Consider the following 20887-nt stretch of genomic DNA (forward strand, 5'->3'; position numbering starts at 1 on the left):
CACGATAACTTGTTTCATATATTACACAGAAATGGTAACAGAAAAAAAATGATATCTCATAGACTATGACTCAAATACATACAAGTATTGTTTGTAAAATATCATAAACAATTGCTTTTATTTATAGTATTAGCTGAAATATTAACGACATTTGTTAAATCTTGATGCAAGTTTAATATTTTGGATAACTATGTTGGAAAATAAAAGATATGAAGTTAAATATGTTTCATGCGGTATTTCAAGGGCACTTGAATTTTCTCATTTGTTTTTTGAGGTCTCGATTAAACGTTTGATTTGTTTTATTTTACACGTATTCTTATTCTTAAATAATTAAGGGTATGTTAATCAACAGTTTTATTCATTAATAACTGACAAGTTATTTTACACAATAAGTCAGAATGTATCAGATTCACATAAATAACATAAAACTCATATTTCCTTGTGCAATTATTCAATTTCAGAAAATCTGTATATGTGTATACAGAGGTTTAGTACGTTGTATTTAAACAATTTTGAAGCCTTGCTACGACAGACCGTGTAACTATGTCCGCTATCTGGCAATAGTGCATCTTTCCATAGTCCTGCAACGTAGCACTACACCTCCTTGTAAACTTTTCATGAGCCATTAAGTATACGAGAAAGAATGTTTGCATGACCAATTTTCTACAATTCGATCCAACAGAAATTCATAGATACCATGCCAAATGACTTGCGATTTATGTCTCATTTCCAGAAGAGGTCATTCTTGATTATGTTGTGTTCTGTTTCCTGGGTCACGTGTACAGTTTTTGTCATTGACCTCTCTTTTTGTAGATTCTCAGCTGTTACAAGACGTTGAATCTTGCTTACTACGGCAGTGATACAACTTGTTGCAGATCTTCTGGATGGTACTTGTTACCCAACTTCATTCTTATTAATTTCTTTTACAATACTATCATTGGATATATTAACCCCTGAAGTTCGAATCCTAACAACATGTGCTGAGTATATGAATGTTTTGCTTTGAAAAGAGTTGTTACATGTCCTTCCTAAAGCGATCGATTTTAGGTGCCATCATACCGTCTACGTATCGCCAATCATTCCAACGCGACCTGTGATTTCCAAATGATTTGCTTATATTTGTCTCAAAAATCGTTTTAATATAACTTACTCAACCGTATGTAGCATCACTTCTGTTTGTTTATATTTTATATTTTGGGAAAAGCTATACGACCGCTATCTGCGTTAGCCCTCCCTAATTTATCAGTGTAAAAATATACAGAATGCAGCTCGTCATCACCACCCACCGCCAACTTTTGGGATACTATTTTGCCAACGAATAGTAGGATTGACTGTCACATTACAACGTCCACACAGCTAAAGAGCGAGTATGTTTTATGTGACGGGAATTTGAACTCGCGACCCTCAGATTACGAGTCAAGCGCCTTAACCACCTGACCCCCGCCGGGCCAAAATGTGATACTAAAATTGCATATTATTATTAGTCTGTTTATTTGAAATTAAGCACAAAGCCAGATAATGGACTATCTGTGCTCTGCCCACCACGGGTATCGAAACCTGGTTTCTTGCAGTGTGAGTCCACAAACATACCGCTGTGCCACTTGAGGGCTGAACTGTTTGAACAAGACATTTTTAAAAAAATGATAATTTAATATTCTTCTTACAAACGGAATGCGAACTTACTCAGTAGAGCGTTTAGGAAAACATCGAGCTCCAAAACAACATCCCAAGTCAATATGGAGTAGCAACGATCTCATAGGAAAAAAGGAATACAAAGGAGTCTCAATAACCTAACATCCATGAAGCTGGACATAATTTCTGGTAGAGTTAATAGAAATACAAATACGAACTTGAAGATGACAAAATATCGTAAGCCAAAAGTTCACTAGCATCCTCCAACGACTTTTTTTCATAAAAAGAATTACCAAAGAAACTGAAATCAGTATAATTCTATTTGACCACATTCCTATCAAGTCCTTCGGATTAGTTTCAAAGATTTTTACGATTTTTTTTTGCGTATTTAAATGTTATCTTGAAATATGGCATGTATGTACAGCCGATGAATTATAGAAAGCTTTAACATTTTGGGTATAAAAATACACCTCATATCCTTTGCGAAAAGTTGTTACAATGGAAACTATAGCGTAATGCAACAATAAATATACATGATTAATGAACAAAAATGTAATTTCGACGCTTCCCGAAACATTACAAAATCCAATTAATTTCAGTAGAAGCTCCATGGAGTCATTACTTATAGGAAATTATTGGCCTTAAAATATATCGTAAGCTGCAGCAGTTCTACGGAGTGTTTACCAATTTGTAGTAGAAAATTATGAGGACTCAGTATAAATTATACAAAATATATCAGCGTTATTAAGTTATTATTATTACAAATTTAGATACTTAATGACAAATAATGAAACTACAACAACGCGAATAAGTCTCTTTTATAATCCTATGGGCTTTTATAATAAAAGATAGACTATACCAGTTTCACCCAGTTCTTTCTGTTAAAATCTAGTAACCATGGAATGAAAGAGGTGAACTACAGCAGCTTTGATCAGTTCTCACATTTAAAAATCTAGAAACCTTGGAACAAGTGAGTCAAACTGTGACAACTTCACAGAGTCTTATATTCTTAAGATTCCAGGGACCTTAAAAAACAGATAAATTATGGTAGATCCATGGATACCTTACTTCTAGAACATTGAAAAGAAAATGTAAGCTATAGCAATTCAATTTTAGAGAGAAAAGTATAAAAACTCCTTCCTGTTAACTATTGAGGAGCCTTTGGAAAAAAATATTGAGCCAAGATAATCAAAAGCATCACTAAGAAGTTTTAGTAGTAAGATCTAGGGCACCTTAGAAGAGGAGTTACGTGACACACTCAGACAGTAAATCTTATGATATAGATGCTTTTTTTATAGCATACATTTAATATTTTAAGAGTGTGGATTGGTACGGTACAGATGTGTATTTCGCAGTTGCCGAGATTTGAATCCGTGCGCCATCACAGAAATATTGCCTGCACTTTAAATTGTGGATGCATTAAAAATGTGGCAGTTAATTCTATCGTGTGGATGGTGGGTGAGATGGTGCTGGTGACTTAATGCCTTCCCTCTAGATAGTACTTCAAAATTAGGGACGAAAGCAGATAGTTTTAGTAGCTTTGTCATAAACATAAAATACAAATGTAAATCAATCATTTTAATATTGACCTTACAAATAGTTTCAAGATCAATTTTGAAATTTTGTGATGTAATGAATTTATTCCTCATTAAAATTAGATCACTTGTGACTTATCCTGTTGAAAAATATTTTGAAACAGATAATACCAAAACTAAAGTTGCACATTCTGAAATGACACCCGGTGGTACAGCGGTATTTTGATACCAGGGTGGACAGACAGAGCACACATAGCCCTGCGTGCAGCTTTGTGCTTAACTTTAAACAAACTAAACAGTTCAATACTTGTTCGGTGCAAGTTGTTTATTGTTGTATTCTATAAGATAGCAAAAGTATGATATTTGTAAATCAATTACATTTTCAGAGATGTAACTTACTATTTTTTCTAAATTGCTATAAATTACTATGACAAAAAAAAAAACCTCTTTGTTAACCTGAAGATGACCTAAGAAGGTCAAAACGTTGTTCTCTGTTTATCAATAAAAGTGTTTATATCCATACCAGCCGTTTTGAGATACACTTTTATTTCAAGTAAATTTCTCGACGTCAAGAGGTATTTGATCAAACTTTAAGATAAAATTATATATTCTTCTTTTCTTTCAAATTAATATTTCTACTGCCAGTAAACGCTAAGATCAAACTGGATGTCTATACATTTCAGTCAACTAGCAAATCAGTTTCGATGTAGTGCATTTATTATTGTGAAATGTATAAATTATTGAGTAGAAAGCAAGAAACGAAATGAAGTCTGGATAATTAAAAACTGGTAAACATTCATAAACTTTTAGGTTGTTTGCTGAAAGAATACTACGTTGGGAACCGACCCTATATCCACTGGAGCAACTCTTTTGTGTCTGAGATAGTGAAGGAGCGTTACCTTTCTAATACTGATGATACTCGTGCCTGTCATATCGACTTAGCCAGCGCCTTCTACTCAAGTTTTCTGGAGAAAGCAGAGGAAAAGGTAAGTTAGGTAGGTTCCTACAGCAATGCCACTGTTACATGAATTTGATGTAATTACATATTTTAGTTGCTCTTAGTCATCTCAAGTGATACATTTTGCTATTTTCTAACTTCATTTGAATGGTTAGAGATGAGTAGGCTTAGCTATTAATTAGTTTTGTTAATTTGTAGGGAAAAGATAAAAATGAAGTTTAGCTGATTTAATTGTTGATAAAACGAGGTGTTTAGGCAAGGTAATTGTCAGATTATGACTTGTACAAAGTGACATTTCTTAGATTAAAAGGATTTTTCAATAAATACCAACTATTTTTACTCATAAAATGTGATGCTAAAGTTATGTATTATTGTTAGTCTCTTGAGTTGGAATTAAAGACAAAGCCAAACCATGGGCTAACTGTGCTCTGCCTACCACGGCTATTGAAACCCTATTTCTCGCGGTGCAGGTTCATAGACATACCATTGTATCACTGCAGGTCTGTTATTGAAAGAAATAGTACCAGTAATTAAGAGATGCAACTGTTACTTTCTATTTGCCCTTCCATTCCCAAAAGCCCCGTTGGCACAGCAGTAATTCTACGAATATACAATGCTAAAATCAGAGGTTCATTTCCCCTCGGTGAACTCAGCAGATACCTATGAGAAAACACACACACACATTCCTGGAAAGAATTATGCAAGACTCACATTTGTTTATAACTAGTGTTGTAGTATTCTTGCGTTAAACATTTATTTTCTGCAACTTTAGGAATCCAATTATCATTCTAAATTGTTCAGTTAGTATTAAATTCCAATCAAAATTAATGGCTCGAGTTTTGGTAATATTTTACTTATATTTTATGTAGGTCCGGCATAGCCAAGTGGGTTAAGACTCATAATCTAAGGGCCGCAGTTTCGAATCCCGTCGTACCAAACATACTCGCCCTTTCAGCCTTGGGAGCGTTATAACGTGAAGGTCAATCCCACTATTTGTTGATAAAAGAGTAGCCCAAGAGTTGGCGGGGGGTGGTGATGACTAGCTGCCTTCCCTCTAGTCTTACACTGCTAAATTAGGGACGACTAGCAGAGATGGTCCTCGTGTAGCTTTGCGCGAAATTTAAATTCAAAATCATCTTTTATACAATATCGCTCAGTTGCACAAACAAACAGACAAGAGTCATTGAAAAGCCTGTCAAAAGAAGGGATACTGACGTTTAGGGTAACCTGCTTTGTCTCATTTATTCACATCGTTCATGTAACGTGTACATTATGTATCGTGATGTTTAATAATATTAAGAAAACGGAAATCATCCAACATGTTTCAAAACATCTAACAATGTAATAACCAAACACTTTACACCGAAATTTTCCATATAAGTAATTTGTTTTCTCAGACTTGTATCTACAGCGATAAGTACTACTCAAAGTTCCTTCGTTTCAGTGCATAGTTTACATCAAAATATTAATTATTCAATATAAAACCTCACAAAACAAAGGATATATATTACATATTTAATAAACATGAGGAACAAACCAACACTCACAGTAATTTTCTTGTATATAAAATTCCAAACACTTTTGAAAATCAAGCCAAGATATTAGATTATTTTGATAAATCAGCCCCCACCCACCACTGTGGGTCTGGTGGCTTAAGACGTCAAAAATCTAACTTTTATACCCGCGGTGAGCACAGCATAGATGGCCCATGGTCTTTAACTCTACCCATAAAAACAACAAAGCCAATAGATCAATCAGTCATAAAACTGTCAAAAGATCTACAATGTTTGAAAGTTCTTATTTACTAACTCTCAAAGGTTTTGTTGTTGGTTCTTCGTCTTAAACGGGAGGGAAGCGCCAGGTAGGAAGCAGACTTAATTACATTAATATGTCGTCATTATTATTTAAACAAAATTATACGCAAAACAAATATTTCAAAGTATTAAAAAAATTTCATAAATGAAAAGTTCAGTGATACCAAGAGTAATGATCAAAATGTTATCAAACACGAACTAGTTTGTCATCAGTGGACTAGTATGATCGTAATAAAAAAAAATATCATGAAGTGTCATTATCTTTGAAATGATGTCTAGTTATAGTGTAGTTAGTTTTCAGTTTCTGTGTAAATTTCAACTCTTGTTTTTTTTAAATAAATATGAAACTATAGCAAAAATGGTTTAATACCACAAGTCATTCTAAGATCTCACACCTCTTGAAACAGATTTATTTATTTAAAATTAAAAACACAGAAAATCTTACAAAATACTTCTTCTCAGAAACAGTATGTGTTAGAACAGTTTTATCTGTTTCTGTATATTTTCTGCATTGTCATTAGCCCAATGTCCTTATTATATAATTATCACATTAGCAAGGACATCACAAAACTAAAAGCTCGGCATGGCCAGGTGATTAGGCCACTCGACCCGTAATATGTGGGTCGTAAGATCGAATCCTCATCACACCAAACATGTCCACGCTCTTGCAAGAGTGAAGACATTATAATGGCAATCGCACTATTCGTTTGTAAAAAAAAGTAGCCCAAGAGTTGGTGATGGGTTATGATGACTAGATGTCTTCACTTTCGTCTTACACTGCTAAATTAGAGATGGTTAGCACAGACATCCTTCGTGCAGCTTAGCGCAAAATTCAAAAAACAAACAAAAAGTGAAGAATGGTAAAATTAGAATATGTATCAGTTACATTTTTTTATTTATCATTGCACTAATGTATGCACTTCTTAGTTAGAACAAATAAAACGATGATTTTTGTTTCAATTCACTGAAAATTTGTCAATCAGGTTGTGTAAAAAAAAAAACTATTCTTCACTAATCTGTTTGATGTACAAATTTTTTTAATGAAACATTCAAATATTTCATTCATTCCGACAACATTTATTAGTTTCCTATATTTCAAAATCTCTATCATATAAGTTTGCTTTTCGGTTTCAGATACTTTTTGAATTTAATTATTGTAGACGTAGCTGGAGGCAATAGGCTTAATTAACACATAATTGTCTTTATCATAGATAATATATATCATTAAGCTTTAGAATGATTAACAAATAACGTCGATTTTAAGGAAAACAAATACTCCATTTCGTTGATTTTGTTAGAATTTCATTATCTCTGTTATTAACTTCTTCAAAATCCATCGTAAAAAACAGGGAGCTCTGAAATATGGCAGCTGGAATCTTTTTCAGTTCATATCTGTGTACCAAGTAGATATTTCCTTGTCTACTCACTATGCCGCAATAAGTTAATTATAAAAGCTGATGATGAAGATGGAATTAATGCCAATGCCTAAACAAGTCGTAGTTAAAGAATACATATAAATTAATAGTTATTGACTATCTAGTTCTACTTTTTTAGAGACTATTGCAAATCAAATGAGAAAAGTGTGTATTCTAGGTACTTATTTGAATTCTTCTGACAGAATATCGAAGTCTGTTATTTATCGAGAAGGTTCATCAGCTTGGAGATATTTTCAAATTCAAAACAAACTTTGGCATCTTTGTTTTAGACTCTCAGCTCTCAGTCATGTTTATATCCCAGCACAATAATTGTGTGAATTCTGTAATTATAAAGAAAAATATATAAAAATTATTCTTAATTGTATCTTCAAATGCATTCTTTTTGAGAAACTACGAACTGAAGATCATATTGTGATAAAACACCTGTAAGCTCGTAACCTGAAAGATTATTTACTATTGTGAGTTATTCATCTAAACAAGTTTGCATTTAAGCTACCACATGACGCTGAGAAGCCAGCGTAGTTATGGTACTCGGCTATCAATCTAGCTGTTACGGGTTTGGATCCCATCACCAAACATGATCGCCCTTTTAGCCTTGAAGTCGTTATAATGTCACGATCAAAATTTTACAATTTGTAAAAATGTAGCCCAAGAGTTGACTGTGAATGCTATTGATTAGTTGTCTTCTGTCTCGTTTATCATTTCAAAACTGGGGAGTGCTAGTGTATACAGCCTTCATGTACCTATGTGAGAAATTTTATTAACAAACAAACAGTCACTACATTAAATTCATTAAAAAAATCACTTTCATTTATAGTAATAAACAAGAGATTTTTGGATTTTATTCAAGACTTCTCTAGAAGGTTACTTCTATACAGTGATTCTCGTACATCTTCAACATTATATTTTTAATCAACGAGTTTATTAAACTAGAACATATCAAATTTATATTCAGTTTAATAATTATTTTACATTTCATGCTCTTTTTTTGATAGCTGATTCTGTTAATTTTTTTTTAAGTTTTAGTTATCACTGGTTTGTCAATTTTACGTATCAGCGAACAAGAGGTTCCCATGAAAACAAACACTACGTTCCCATTCTTGTTTGGAATCTAATTACGAACAGAAAGCGATTTGTTTTCCACAAGGAAGAAACGTGATACACTGATGCAAGCGCACATATGTTGTTGTTAGTAAACCAATTCCCCTTGTGATAAAAGCACATTGAAAACCTTTTACTGCCATGAGCATTATATGTGATATTTTTATTATAATATCTACGAAGTGGTGGTGGAAGAAAAGTACTCAACTACCTTAAATTGAATCGCGTTAAACAAATAGGAAGGAAATTATTGAAGCACCACCAGAAGGCACAACTGGGTACCATATCCACGTTCTCAGTAATATTTGAAACACCAAGACTTAAAAATAGCCTTTCTCAACCATAATAATATTATAATCAGCTCTGGAAAGCTTAAGGTAATCTTCTTGTAGAGTTTATTTCTCTTCAAGATAGTTTTCTTCACCAGTTAGTCAAAGAACCTACTAAAAACCATGATATCTTATATTTATTGTTAACTTCTGATATGTAAATGTTTGAGAGTATGGAAATTGGAGAAATATTAGTGAAAGTAATCATTGTCTCTTAGGTTCGATGTTTTATTGCAAATGGAGGTCAAGAATAATATTTTGGTTACAAATTTCAAAATGCAAATTTTGAAGGTACGTGACAAGAATTATCTGCCGTGACTTGGGAAGCTAAATTATTTGGAAACACTGATAAAATGTAGATAATCTTTAAAAGATACTTTTTTTAATTATTCAACTTAAACGTATCACTTATAGAAAGGAAAGGGTGGCTTACAAAAGGTATGAGATAAAATTAAATAACAGCATCACAAATTTAAGAAATTTAAATAGAATGGAATGATTGTACATTTATAACGTTATGGGAGAAGAGTAAAGTTGAGCAAATAGGAAATTAGGACATCAAAAAAGATGTATGCGAAAAGGCTGGCTGAAAATGGGAAAATTAACAGTAATGATTCCTTTCAATACATTAAGGGTAAACAAAATGTTAGAATGTTGGTAGAACATTTGCGGGATGCAGAAGAAATTATTGTATCTGATGACTAAAAAATAACTGATTTATTAAATTCTATCTATTTCTCGGTTTTTACTAACAAAGATTTAACCAATATTTCACATCTTCAACGATGATAAATGGAAACGAAATCAAACAAGATGACTGCGTAAATTTTGAGCTTGTAAAGAAAACATTGGAAAGTTTAAAAAACGATAAGACCACTGGAACACATAATATTTCCCCAAGGATTTTTATGACGGTTAAGAATTGGATATGTGAGTCACTTGTTACAGTTTTTTGTAAATCTTTAAATAGTGGGGAGGTATCAGAAGATTGAAAGCCAACTAATGTAACTAGGGAGGTCATCAATATTGTTTCAGTAATTATAGACACATTATTCTTACTTTACTTGTGGGAAAAGTTTTGAAAAGTCGGATAAAAGATGGTTTGCAAAGTCGTTTAACAAAGTTTAGAATTTTACTGGGTAGTCAACATGGTTCCATTAAAGGAAAATTTTGCCTTACGAATCATTTAACATTCTATTAAAAGGTTACTGTGTGTGTAGATGAGGGTAAGAGTGTATATTTGAAATACTTCGATTTTCACAAAGCACTTGACAAGGTGCCACATAAAAGGCTTGTAAAAAATTATCTTTGCAAGTGAGAATAGAAGAATAGCTGGATGGAAGAAACCAGAGGATTGGTACAAATGGAATTTGGTCAAATTAGATTAATGTCAAAAGTCTCGTGACTCAGCCTTAGGACTTTTATTCTCTTTATTTACCTTAATGACATAGATGAAGAAATGGTCAATAAGTCACTTAAATTTGCCGATAATGTTAAGGCCTTAGATGTTGCTAGTTGTGAAGAGAATGTTGCTGATTTACATTAGGATCTAGCTCATTTAGTGAGTTGGGCGCAATAAATGAGATGTGGGTGTTAATTATAATAAATGCAAGATAAATCATCACTTAATGCAGAATTCCTGCCTTTAGATACTTACTACCTTATTACAACTCATAATTTATAGTAGCATTGCACTGCAGGGGAATATTGTACTCCAAGTCAATATGATTTAATTTTTCTTTTTCTAATTTACTTCTCACAGTACTCGAAGTTCTAGACAATTTCCCTTGAAACTATTTATATTCATATACTATTGTCAGCACAACTTATTTTAGTTTTTACTGGAGCGTGTGCACTGAGATGACATGAAGGGTATTAAATGTCATTAAAGTGCCATGTTCCAGCAGTTCCCTTTTAACATATAGTATTTTAAAATTTTATATTATATGTACTGTGGCTCTCACTGATATGGAAATTTCATTTTTCAGTCCCAAAACTAACTCTCTGTCCCCTCCCCTTATGCACCCAACATAAAAGAATCTTAGAAACACCTGAATAATATAGAAAAAGTTCATAGTAATGAACGTTAGTGTCTTTTAACTTTGTACATTAATCGAAATAGCAGGTAATATTGCTGGCTAGGCTGAGCACTCTTTATTTATGTCATATCACTAAACATGCTGTGTTTCTACCATCTCATCGAACAGTTTTTGTTTCTGGCTTTTCAGTAAGTAGACTTTCTTTGTTTTTCCTTTCGCTGGATAGTTCCCTCAATAACATAGCGTTACATTTGCGGACTTATAATGCTAGAAACCGGGTGCTTCTACAAACGAACAAACATATATAACTACAACTACTTTTCACCTTCTTCGTCCGTTATTATTTAATACGACGTTATACTAAAAATTCAATAAATTTCAACCACTGAAACATTCGTGTTGTTATTATGACATGTATATAATTTGTTTATAGCAACTGGTTGAGAAAATTAATAACCTGTCTTGTTTCTATCCTTAAGTCACCGAAATTGCTAGACGTAGCGAAAGGAAAAAGGAAAGATACATCATCGGACCTACTACGAGAAATTGATGAGCTTTGGTATCATTTGCTTTTAAGCGGTAAGGAAACTAAATAAAAAATTAAAAAATGAAACAACACATTCTATTCCATTTTGTTCATATTCATTATATTTCTGCTTCCTCCACGTTTCATTAATGTTAGTTTTTTTATTAACTCTATTCTTATTTGATGGAATTATTTTTTACTGAGATATCACTGGGTTTACGAAAGAGATCATTTGTAAGTTCAGTGCACGCGCATACAAATTTCAAATGTATATTTAAGGTTAGAAACTGGAATTGTCTTATCAAACAGTACGGAATTCTGTAAATAATATATATGTACATAATGTATTTTATGGATTAATATGATTAGTTTTTTTTCTTTCTGCGATATCTGAAGGAGATTACAAAAACTGAAACGAGATGCGATCTGCAACTTTGAATTTCTCCTTTCTGCCGTCAGAGGTGCCTCAATTGGTTATTTGAGAAACATTTTGGAGTTTGTTAGATGCCAGGTAAGACGCATTATACGAAAGTGTGAGTGAAAACTGAAAGGTAACTTGAAGCTTTTACTTTAGTCAGTCTTATGATTTTAAAACTTTAAAAGTAATGTTTGAACTTCTTTGAGACTGCTGAAGGAAGATAAAGTAAGCTTGTTAACAAAATAGGTTTATAACTAATCTTTCTAAATTAATTTCACTTTATCTCAAACTTATTTAGTATAAATCTTTATGTCAAGTTGACGAATCTTCAAGTTATAAAATTGATCAAGCTACTAATTTTGTTTTGATAAAGAGATGGATATTTAATACGATTTTGGCAATTCTTTAGTTAAGTTAAAGATTGGCCTTTCATAGCTCATTTCTACACTTTGGAAATAAAGTTAAAAATAATACATATATATATATATATATCTTAAAATGCAATACATATCATTTAATATCAACTTCCAATTTTGTTACAACAATCCAACCAATCTGTCTTTTATTGCATTCATTATTAAACTATTTAGCGTAAGACTGTGAAGTGTATTTACAAATCCAAAATCGAAAGCTAAATTTATATCATATTACAAATGCGACTCGCGTTATCGAGTAATATCAAGTTTGTTTTGTTTATCTCCGACATTGATTTACCATAAAGGACTTAACTACAAACGAGAAAGTTGTTGTTATAGTTTTCCAAAGGTACCACAAGTCATAAATCACGTAAATTAGATATTTTTATTTTGGTCTTAGTTCCTTGACTGGGAAGTAGAGTTGCTCTACAACATGACGAAACAGTCAGTTGATGTTCTAAGCCAAGACCCCCAACAACTTGCTACCGAAATACTCAACTGGCTCAGACCTTTCAAAGGTAATACTTTCTGATCAAATTACATTACCCCATCTAAAGAGATTCTGTTGATCAGATCAAAGTAGGAGGTATAACCACAAATTTTCATCATAGCCTTTATCTCGTGATATAATAAACAGGAAATAGTGTCTTTACATGTAAGCGGATTACTTTTGTATGTGTTTCTGTCATATCAGTTAATAGGGTTTTGTGATTTGTAGATACAGTAAAAGCTACACATAAACTGTGCTTAAATCTCACGTTGTTGATCTTGTGATATTCTGTAATTCATAAACATGCATATAATAAACATGCTACTGATAAAACTAGAACATACGAAAAAATGTATAGCATAAAATAAAATAAGTGAGTTTTTAGGACAACAGTTGTAACGAAAACATAGTTTACAACTTGCAGCATTTCGGATGAATGTCTGTCTTTTGTATATCCTGTACATTTGTTCAATTGAAAATAATACGATCTAATTTACGCAAGCAATTAACTAAACATGTCTTGCTCGAGAAGCCATGGTTCTTATCAAGCTTAAATGAATACAGTTTTTAAAATTATTAAAATAAATGAGTTGATAGAATAAGAAATTTGTCATAAACGTTTGTCTTCAAACACCTCAAATGTCCTACGCACACGCTCGGTGTAATTGCTGATTTAATAAGTGATCCACCGTTCATTTTGAAATAGAAAGGTTGATTTTTTTGTATTAAAAAGATTTAGAACCTCGCCATGTTTGGTCATTTTCTGACTGACGATCGTACATAATGAAAATAGCCTACAGCTTAGTTCCTGTTGCAAACGACTCCGTCGCAAGGTTGTAATGTCCACAGCACTCTATGGCTCTATACCAGTTTCCCAAACCCCAGTTAATTAGTCCATGAGGTTGCGTCTCTCGACATATGTCGTAGAAAAGGGCTTGTATTGCTTCTCCAGACAAAATTTCGTTCTTGATAATTATGAGTACTGTTTTCTGGAGCATTTTTCACTGACCAGTGTGTTTGTAAATTCTGACATATTACAATAAACTGAACTTTGCTTAAAACAGTTGGGGTTCTCTTTCTAGATGATCCTGGTGCCTCAACTTATCCATATTTCTTTTTATTTCCAATGTCATTAAGTACAAGGTATAGCTTTGTCTTTAAAATTATAAATCCTCTATCTGAGAATATTTTAATGATTTCATTATGTAGATGTTTTCTTAGTAAAAGGCTGTTACATATTCTTTCCAAAGTTTATCACTCTTCGGTAGTACCACATTACCTGTGAAGCACCAGCAAGGTGAAAATGTAGTAATATTTTGTCCAATCTCTACTATATACCGGTGGTGCGTATGCGTGTCAAGGGACTTGCTTACTTTTATATTCAAAACCCTTTTAATGTAACATAATATGGAATTCTAAAAGTTGGAGGAAGAATATGGTTAGTGCGGTCTTAGCTAAAATGTTTACATATTTCGTCAAAAATAAGATCATTATTATTAAGGTAAAATACAGAAACACTAAGTACAGTCAAACTGAGTATTGAAAGTTATATTAAACATCTCCATATCTAATTTGTATAATGAGACAGCTTCTGTAGACATAATGAATAGCTTTTTGGAACAGCAAACACTTTTCTCAGACAGCTGTAGAAAGATGTGCTATTCAGCATTTCACCTAACCCAACAAAACCTTACCAATATATATAAGAACAAAATATAACATCATTTTTTTATAAATAGCATCTGTAGCCATATATCAGTCCATATTAAGCATTCAGTACTTGGTTGGTCCCTCTCATACTCTAATAACCTCCACAAAACGACGTCTTATGCTGTTGATCGGGTTAATGATATAATACACTGTGATTTCATTCCAAATTGGCACTAGAATGCGCTGAAACTCAGCAACAGTAAGTGGTTTAGGGTGGTGATTATCAATTTGCTGGCTCAGTTCTGCTCAAGAGTTTCAACAGGATTACAGTTTAGAGACTTTGAAGTCTTGTAAAGTCTTCCTGTTCTAGATAATCCTGTACAGTAAGTGAAAATGGTCAATAGCATTGTCATCCTAAAACCCAAAGCTATTATCAATCCTTACCCTAGCATAATGGAAAAAATATAATCTCCATGTTATGTCTATAGGAGGCGTCATTGACGTTTCCCTTAAGAACAATTTTTTCACCATAATGAATAGCTGCCCTAACATGTACTGCACAAACTCCTGGAGTTTCCTTTGGGAAAAACAGTCTTTCTCATCTGTTTTCCAGGCAAACGACGAACAAAAATTCTTCCATCAACTTTAATAAGCCTTAAACTTGACTCACCTGAAAAGATGACATTTCGCCAGTGTTCTACTGTAAATTGGCATGCTCTCTTGCCAAGGTAACACGGTGACATTGGTTAATTCTGGTTCATATCGGTTTCCAAATAGTTCTTCTTGTAAAATAACCTTATTTAATTCACTGTTCTTCTCAATATCCTCGAATGGATGTGCTCATGCTATGCCTGTCATAAGGTGTTCAAGAATTGGACGTGTTAACCTGATCAAAACATGGCCATCTCGGGCAGTTGTTTTTCAGCTTCTACAGTAGACTTTCCTTGAAAAATGTATTCTCTAGTCCGTTGATGTTTCAGGATACCCTATTTTTCAGGCAGTTGTCATTTGCTTCATACTATTTTCAGACAGTCCAATAATTTGACGCCTTGTAACTTTTGGCACGTGACGAAACATGGCTCTACATCAAGTACAGATAAATTGGCTGAACAAAGCGTTGATATTTTTCGAAAAAGGATTATACCAAAATCACACCTTTTTATACAAAGCAGGTGTGCACGTGTGTTTTAACGAATAAATGTTCAAAAGAACTTATATAAAGCAGAATAACAACCTGCACATGTTTGCTTGATCATACACTACCTTCTCTGTTATTACTCGGACATTTACTCAGAAACCACTCAATGCATGTAGACAATATCGTCAATATAGAACAGTATGCAAACATTTTGGCCAAGACTCTTAATTATTTCAGTGATTCTAGTTGTAGTTGGGTACGTTTTTTCAAGTTATTATTCTTCGGTTTCAAAATTCACCATTAAGTTTGACAGGTCTATCTGCATTCCATTTGGTATATCTTTCGATGGGGTCAGGATTTAAAATAAATGTCGCATTGGTTAAATAAGTAGAATGTGTCAATAACATGCTTGGAAGTCATTTCCCTATTGGTAAAGTTTCAGGAGACAATAAATTTACGAAACTATGCTATGACTTGGTTTAAGTTACTTGTAAGTCTTCATTACTTAGCTGTTCAATCACGTTCTTGTGAATAATTTACTCATTGCAAAAGAGATTCAATTAACAATTTTTTTTCTCTTGTGAGTCGAGTATCATTCCAACTGCTTACAGTTCTTTTGTTTTTTAAAATGTTTTACGTTATTTTGCAACCTGTCATTTTTCAATACAGCAGACAAAATAAAAATGTATATTTTCTTCTTTATTAAAAAACATAGTTTCTTTCTGTTGCTTTTAGAATTTTTTATACCAATTCCAAACTAAAAATGTAACGAAACCGTTTTAATTAAAACATATATACATATATAACTTATTTTCTGTTTGTAATACACCTTTTTCATGTCTTGCACTTTGTTTTGATAAAAACAAGTTGGTATATTTTCAAGAAAACTTTCCGTATGAATATTAGCTATAACGTGTGTGTGTGTGTTTTCCCTCATAGCAAAGCCACATCGGGCTATCTGTTGAATTCACCGAAGGGTATCGAATTTTTTATTTTAACGTTATAAATCTGTAGACTTACCGCTGTACCAGCGGGGAACTAGGTGTAACAACCAGGTTCAAATGATTTAGTATGTATATATATGTGTCTTATCCAATCACTTCCTACAATTTCAAACCTGGATCAAGTATTTTAAGGCTATTCTTTAAAAATGAAATATTGTTGTTGCTCTTAACATTTAAAAAAAAAAACTATCGCTCTGTTTATCGCGGAGAATCGAACCTTGGATTTTTGGATAAGTGATACTGCAATCCTATATTTCTGTCTTCATAATAAAACATTACGACTTAGATTTAAACCTGTTAATTTGGACAAGTATCCGATTTATCAGGTTACGTATTTTAACATATTACTATTTCATATAACCAGAAAATTGAATTTGGAAGTTAATTAACTCTTAATATGTATCAAATATACATTATTTGTCAACAAGAATGATACACACAATTTTTTAAAACCAGTTACATGTTATAATTTAATTCGGACAAGTATCCGATTTATCAGATTACGTATTTTACCATATTACTATTTCAAATAACCGGAAAATTGAATTTGGAAGTTAATTAACTCTTAATATGTATCAAATTTACGTTATTTATCAACAAGATTGACACACACAATTTTTTAACAAAAATATATTTTAATTTTCAATCATAAAAACAATACAATTTATAATAGCGGTTATTACTGATAGTTATTACAAATGATGGTTTATATACAAAACTATTACAAACTTACAAACAATACTAAATCTTATATCAGGTCTAGCACTGAATATTTTATCAAAGTTCCAGGTCCGCGACGAGTAAATTAATTCTGAGTTAATATTGTTACACACCTTCTTTAAACTGACGATGAGTTTTTTGGTTTGCCTCACACCGGTTTCAAACTCACTTCTCACCGAAAAAGTTATTTAATGTTCTCATGGAAATAATAACGTCCGAAGTAATTCACTGAAATTGAACAATTATTGATGTTCAAACTCTATAAACGTTCCTGGTCAAATTTTGTAGTTTTTCGATTAATTGACGTTAATCACAATTATGGCTTCCGGGGCCTATAAGACACTAACTGTAACTGTCCAATAATATTCATCCTATGTCTTTCGGGTCGTCAGTTTTTATATAAAAATCACGTGATTTTCTTCACGTTTCAACGATATTCTAACACGTTTTTGTAAAACAAACGTTGATTTTCACTTTCAAGAATTTTCTACAAATTCCAAGAACAGGAGGGTCTTGAGCAATACAGTTAAGAATATACGTTACAACCAGAAAAATAGAAAACTGTAAAGAAACGAGTGTAGATTGCACTAAAAGAAATGTGCAACGGTAAATACGTTACAAACCTCATTTTCATCAACCTCAATTTTATGATATAAAAGTGGTCAAAAATACGACATATTTAATATGCTTAATGGTTAAAGGAATATCTTACAACTCTTTCCTATGAAGAATATTTAGATAGCATGACAGTTAAGTGGATTATAAATTAAGAAAACAAATTTTGAAAAGAAAACCATTACCGTTCTTCATGAGAACAAAAACTCCACAACTAGTTGTTTAGGATATCAGCAAGCACCCGAATCACATCCAAAGCCAATCTGAAGCAGTATTTTTATCTGCAAAACGAAGGCTGTAGTTTTGAAAAGTATTTTCCTGATTTATAAAAAAAGTCGTTATCATGAAATTGGACTTACCATCTGGTACCATAAATAAGAAAAACAAAAACATTGACTTTGATAAAGGCTTAAAAACTGGAAGCTCACAAGCTTCCAATAACACTTCAAAGTCTTTGTCTGTTTTCATGAGAAATATGATCAAAGCAAGTGGAATTATAACAATCACATTTAACCACTTGCCTATCAATGCAGTTCGTGTACAGTGAAGAGTCAAATGAAAAATTTATCAAAGTATGTGGTCTGCAAATGCCTGAATAAAACCCAAAACCTCAGTGACATAGCGGTATTTCTGCGGTCTCACACCTCTAAAAACCGGGTCTCGATACCCGTGGGGGCACAGCACAGATAGCCCATTATGTAGCTTTGTGCTTAATTCAAAAGAAGCAACCAAATCTTATTATAGTAAATTTCGGAGAAACCAGCCAGAAAAACCTGTTCCAATGATTAACTGTCAGTGGAGTACTGTAACCAAGATCAATATGATGTACAAACTAAAAAACACATCTGTTGTTGTTTAATAAAAAGGTATTTAAATAGACAACAGAAAACTTGGCTTCAATCCATCATTTCATTTTAAGAACCAATGATGTTCCAGAAACCACATAATGCAACCTCAGATTCAAACTTTGACTGTCTGAAGGTCAATCAGTTTCAGCTTCTAACTACCCCCACTAAATGGACCTCAAATTGCTTTGACACTATTTTCTAACCATTGATTAATTCTGCACCCTGTATGTGTTCTTACAGTCTCTTAAGGCATTTCGACTGTAATAACCATATAATTTGCACCGACAATGTGTTTATTCAGTACCTGTATACTTTTATATTTTGTATCTTGTATGCTTGTATCTCTCCTTAGATAACTCGTTTATTAAATACTGACTTTGAATGTAAATCAGTGTAATTGACACAAACACTAACCGTTACAACAGGTCGCCATGGGTACGAAAATGAAACCACCTAGACAAAGTATTTGTCATATACAAAAATACAACAGTAACTTAAGAATAAAACACAAAAAACTGACGTTTTATCGGTACGTTGAAAGGTAAATAACAATAACTTAATTATAAAAATTTTACTTTTCAGAGAGCCGACAAATATTATTTTTTTGTTTTTTTAATGTGCCCGAAAATATATTATATAACAATAACCCTAAATAACTTGATTTCTTCACAATAACTTCCAAATAATATTTTTAATTATTGTTTTGTTCAGCTGAGCTGATAAGTTCTTTCACTGAGCAAACTACAGTTACATATGACACATTAAATTTTCTCCTAGGATGTTTGTTAGCACATTTGATACGTGAAACCAGTTCTATGTTAAGTAATCAGGGCAACCGTAAGTATATTTACACTGATGGGACAAGAAAAATTTTTGTCATCTTTCTACATATTTATCGCCTTTGATTTTCACTACAGACTACAGTAAGAGTATTCCGCTGGTACAACGTAAGCTTGCAGATTTATAACGCTCAAAATCAGAGACTCGATTCCCCTCGGTGGATACAGCAGATAGCCAGATGTGGCTTTGCTATAAGAAATACTTGAGTGTCAGATAATATTGAGCTGATAAAAATACTTAAAACGTTCTTTAGAAATTTTTTTTACAGATTAAATTACTTGGAGGATATTTGCCTCCCTGCTTTACCATTTCTGCTATCCTTGATAATGGAAATCAGAGAGAAAATTATTTGCACTTTCTCGTGTTTCAGAATGTTTCGGAATAATTGTCTGAGACATAAGTTTTATATCAAACGTATACAAAGCCTTGAGAAGAAATAAAACGTGCTGTTATAGATGTTTAAGAAATATCCTATATATATATAAACACTAGAATATCAGACTTTTTCTTTCTTTTATTTATTTCAACTACCGGTTTCGTGACTTCAAAGGTCATTTTTTAGGATTTATATTTTTAAGATTCAGATAATATTGCCCATAAGCGACATTACTATTTAGCTCCTGGATGTTTTAATGTGATTATTATTTTAGCTACTTTATTTCTAATTCACACTACGCACAAAATTCATACAAAAAGGACATGTGATATCAATGCACGTTGATTTTAAGCTGAACAGTTAAAAGTTGTTGTTTGTAGGCCTTATGAAACAGGTAGCTGTATTACGTGCATCATTTCAATATATTTCTTCTCGAATTGAATTTTATTAACGGCCCTGGGGCCAAACTTTGGATAATGAACGTCAGAAAAGTTTTTTTATAGTTGAAAACTCTTGTCATAGGGCGTTTTAAAATATCTGTCTTCCTACTACTTGAATCTGGTGCGCTGCATTGATTTTTTAATCAAGATTTATTTCGTAATATATTCACAGAAGTAAGCCTAAAACTGAGAACTCTTCAACACAAAAATTCTCCTATCTGCTATTCCTTGATAGTTCTTCTTAAACGATCACTGTGAATATCGTCCAACTTTAAGTCTCTTCACAACCCTTATGAGCAATCTAGCCTATCGTTCGTGGAAGCTCAGCGCTTTAAATCGTCTTTCTGTGATAAAACTACACAGCGATTTATATACAATCAAGTGTGTTTTACAAGAGATGGCTCGCTGTATCTCCTGGCGCACCCTTACAAAGATTTTATGTGTGTGTGTGTGTGTGTATCCTTTTAAACACTCTATGCACTTTAAAGTGGAAAATTTTCATCCAAAGACCTTGAAGCCACGAAAGAATGAAATGCTAGAATTTCCCAGCAGATTCGGTTTA

General features: G+C 32.6%; 1 protein-coding gene across 1 annotated transcript in view; it reads left to right on the forward strand.

Annotated features, from left to right (window-relative positions):
- The window catches only part of LOC143229444 (protein qui-1-like), a 147726-nt gene that overhangs the window by 99206 nt on the left and 27633 nt on the right, over nucleotides 1–20887 (forward strand). The window contains exons 11-14 of the mRNA XM_076461781.1: nucleotides 3978–4153; nucleotides 11324–11429; nucleotides 11772–11881; nucleotides 12605–12722. Coding sequence (XP_076317896.1) covers nucleotides 3978–4153; nucleotides 11324–11429; nucleotides 11772–11881; nucleotides 12605–12722 — 510 coding nt within the window. The remainder of the gene's footprint in view (nucleotides 1–3977; nucleotides 4154–11323; nucleotides 11430–11771; nucleotides 11882–12604; nucleotides 12723–20887) is intronic.

Source organism: Tachypleus tridentatus, chromosome 10 (assembly GCF_004210375.1).
Source record: "Tachypleus tridentatus isolate NWPU-2018 chromosome 10, ASM421037v1, whole genome shotgun sequence".
Lineage (NCBI taxonomy): Eukaryota > Metazoa > Arthropoda > Merostomata > Xiphosura > Limulidae > Tachypleus > Tachypleus tridentatus.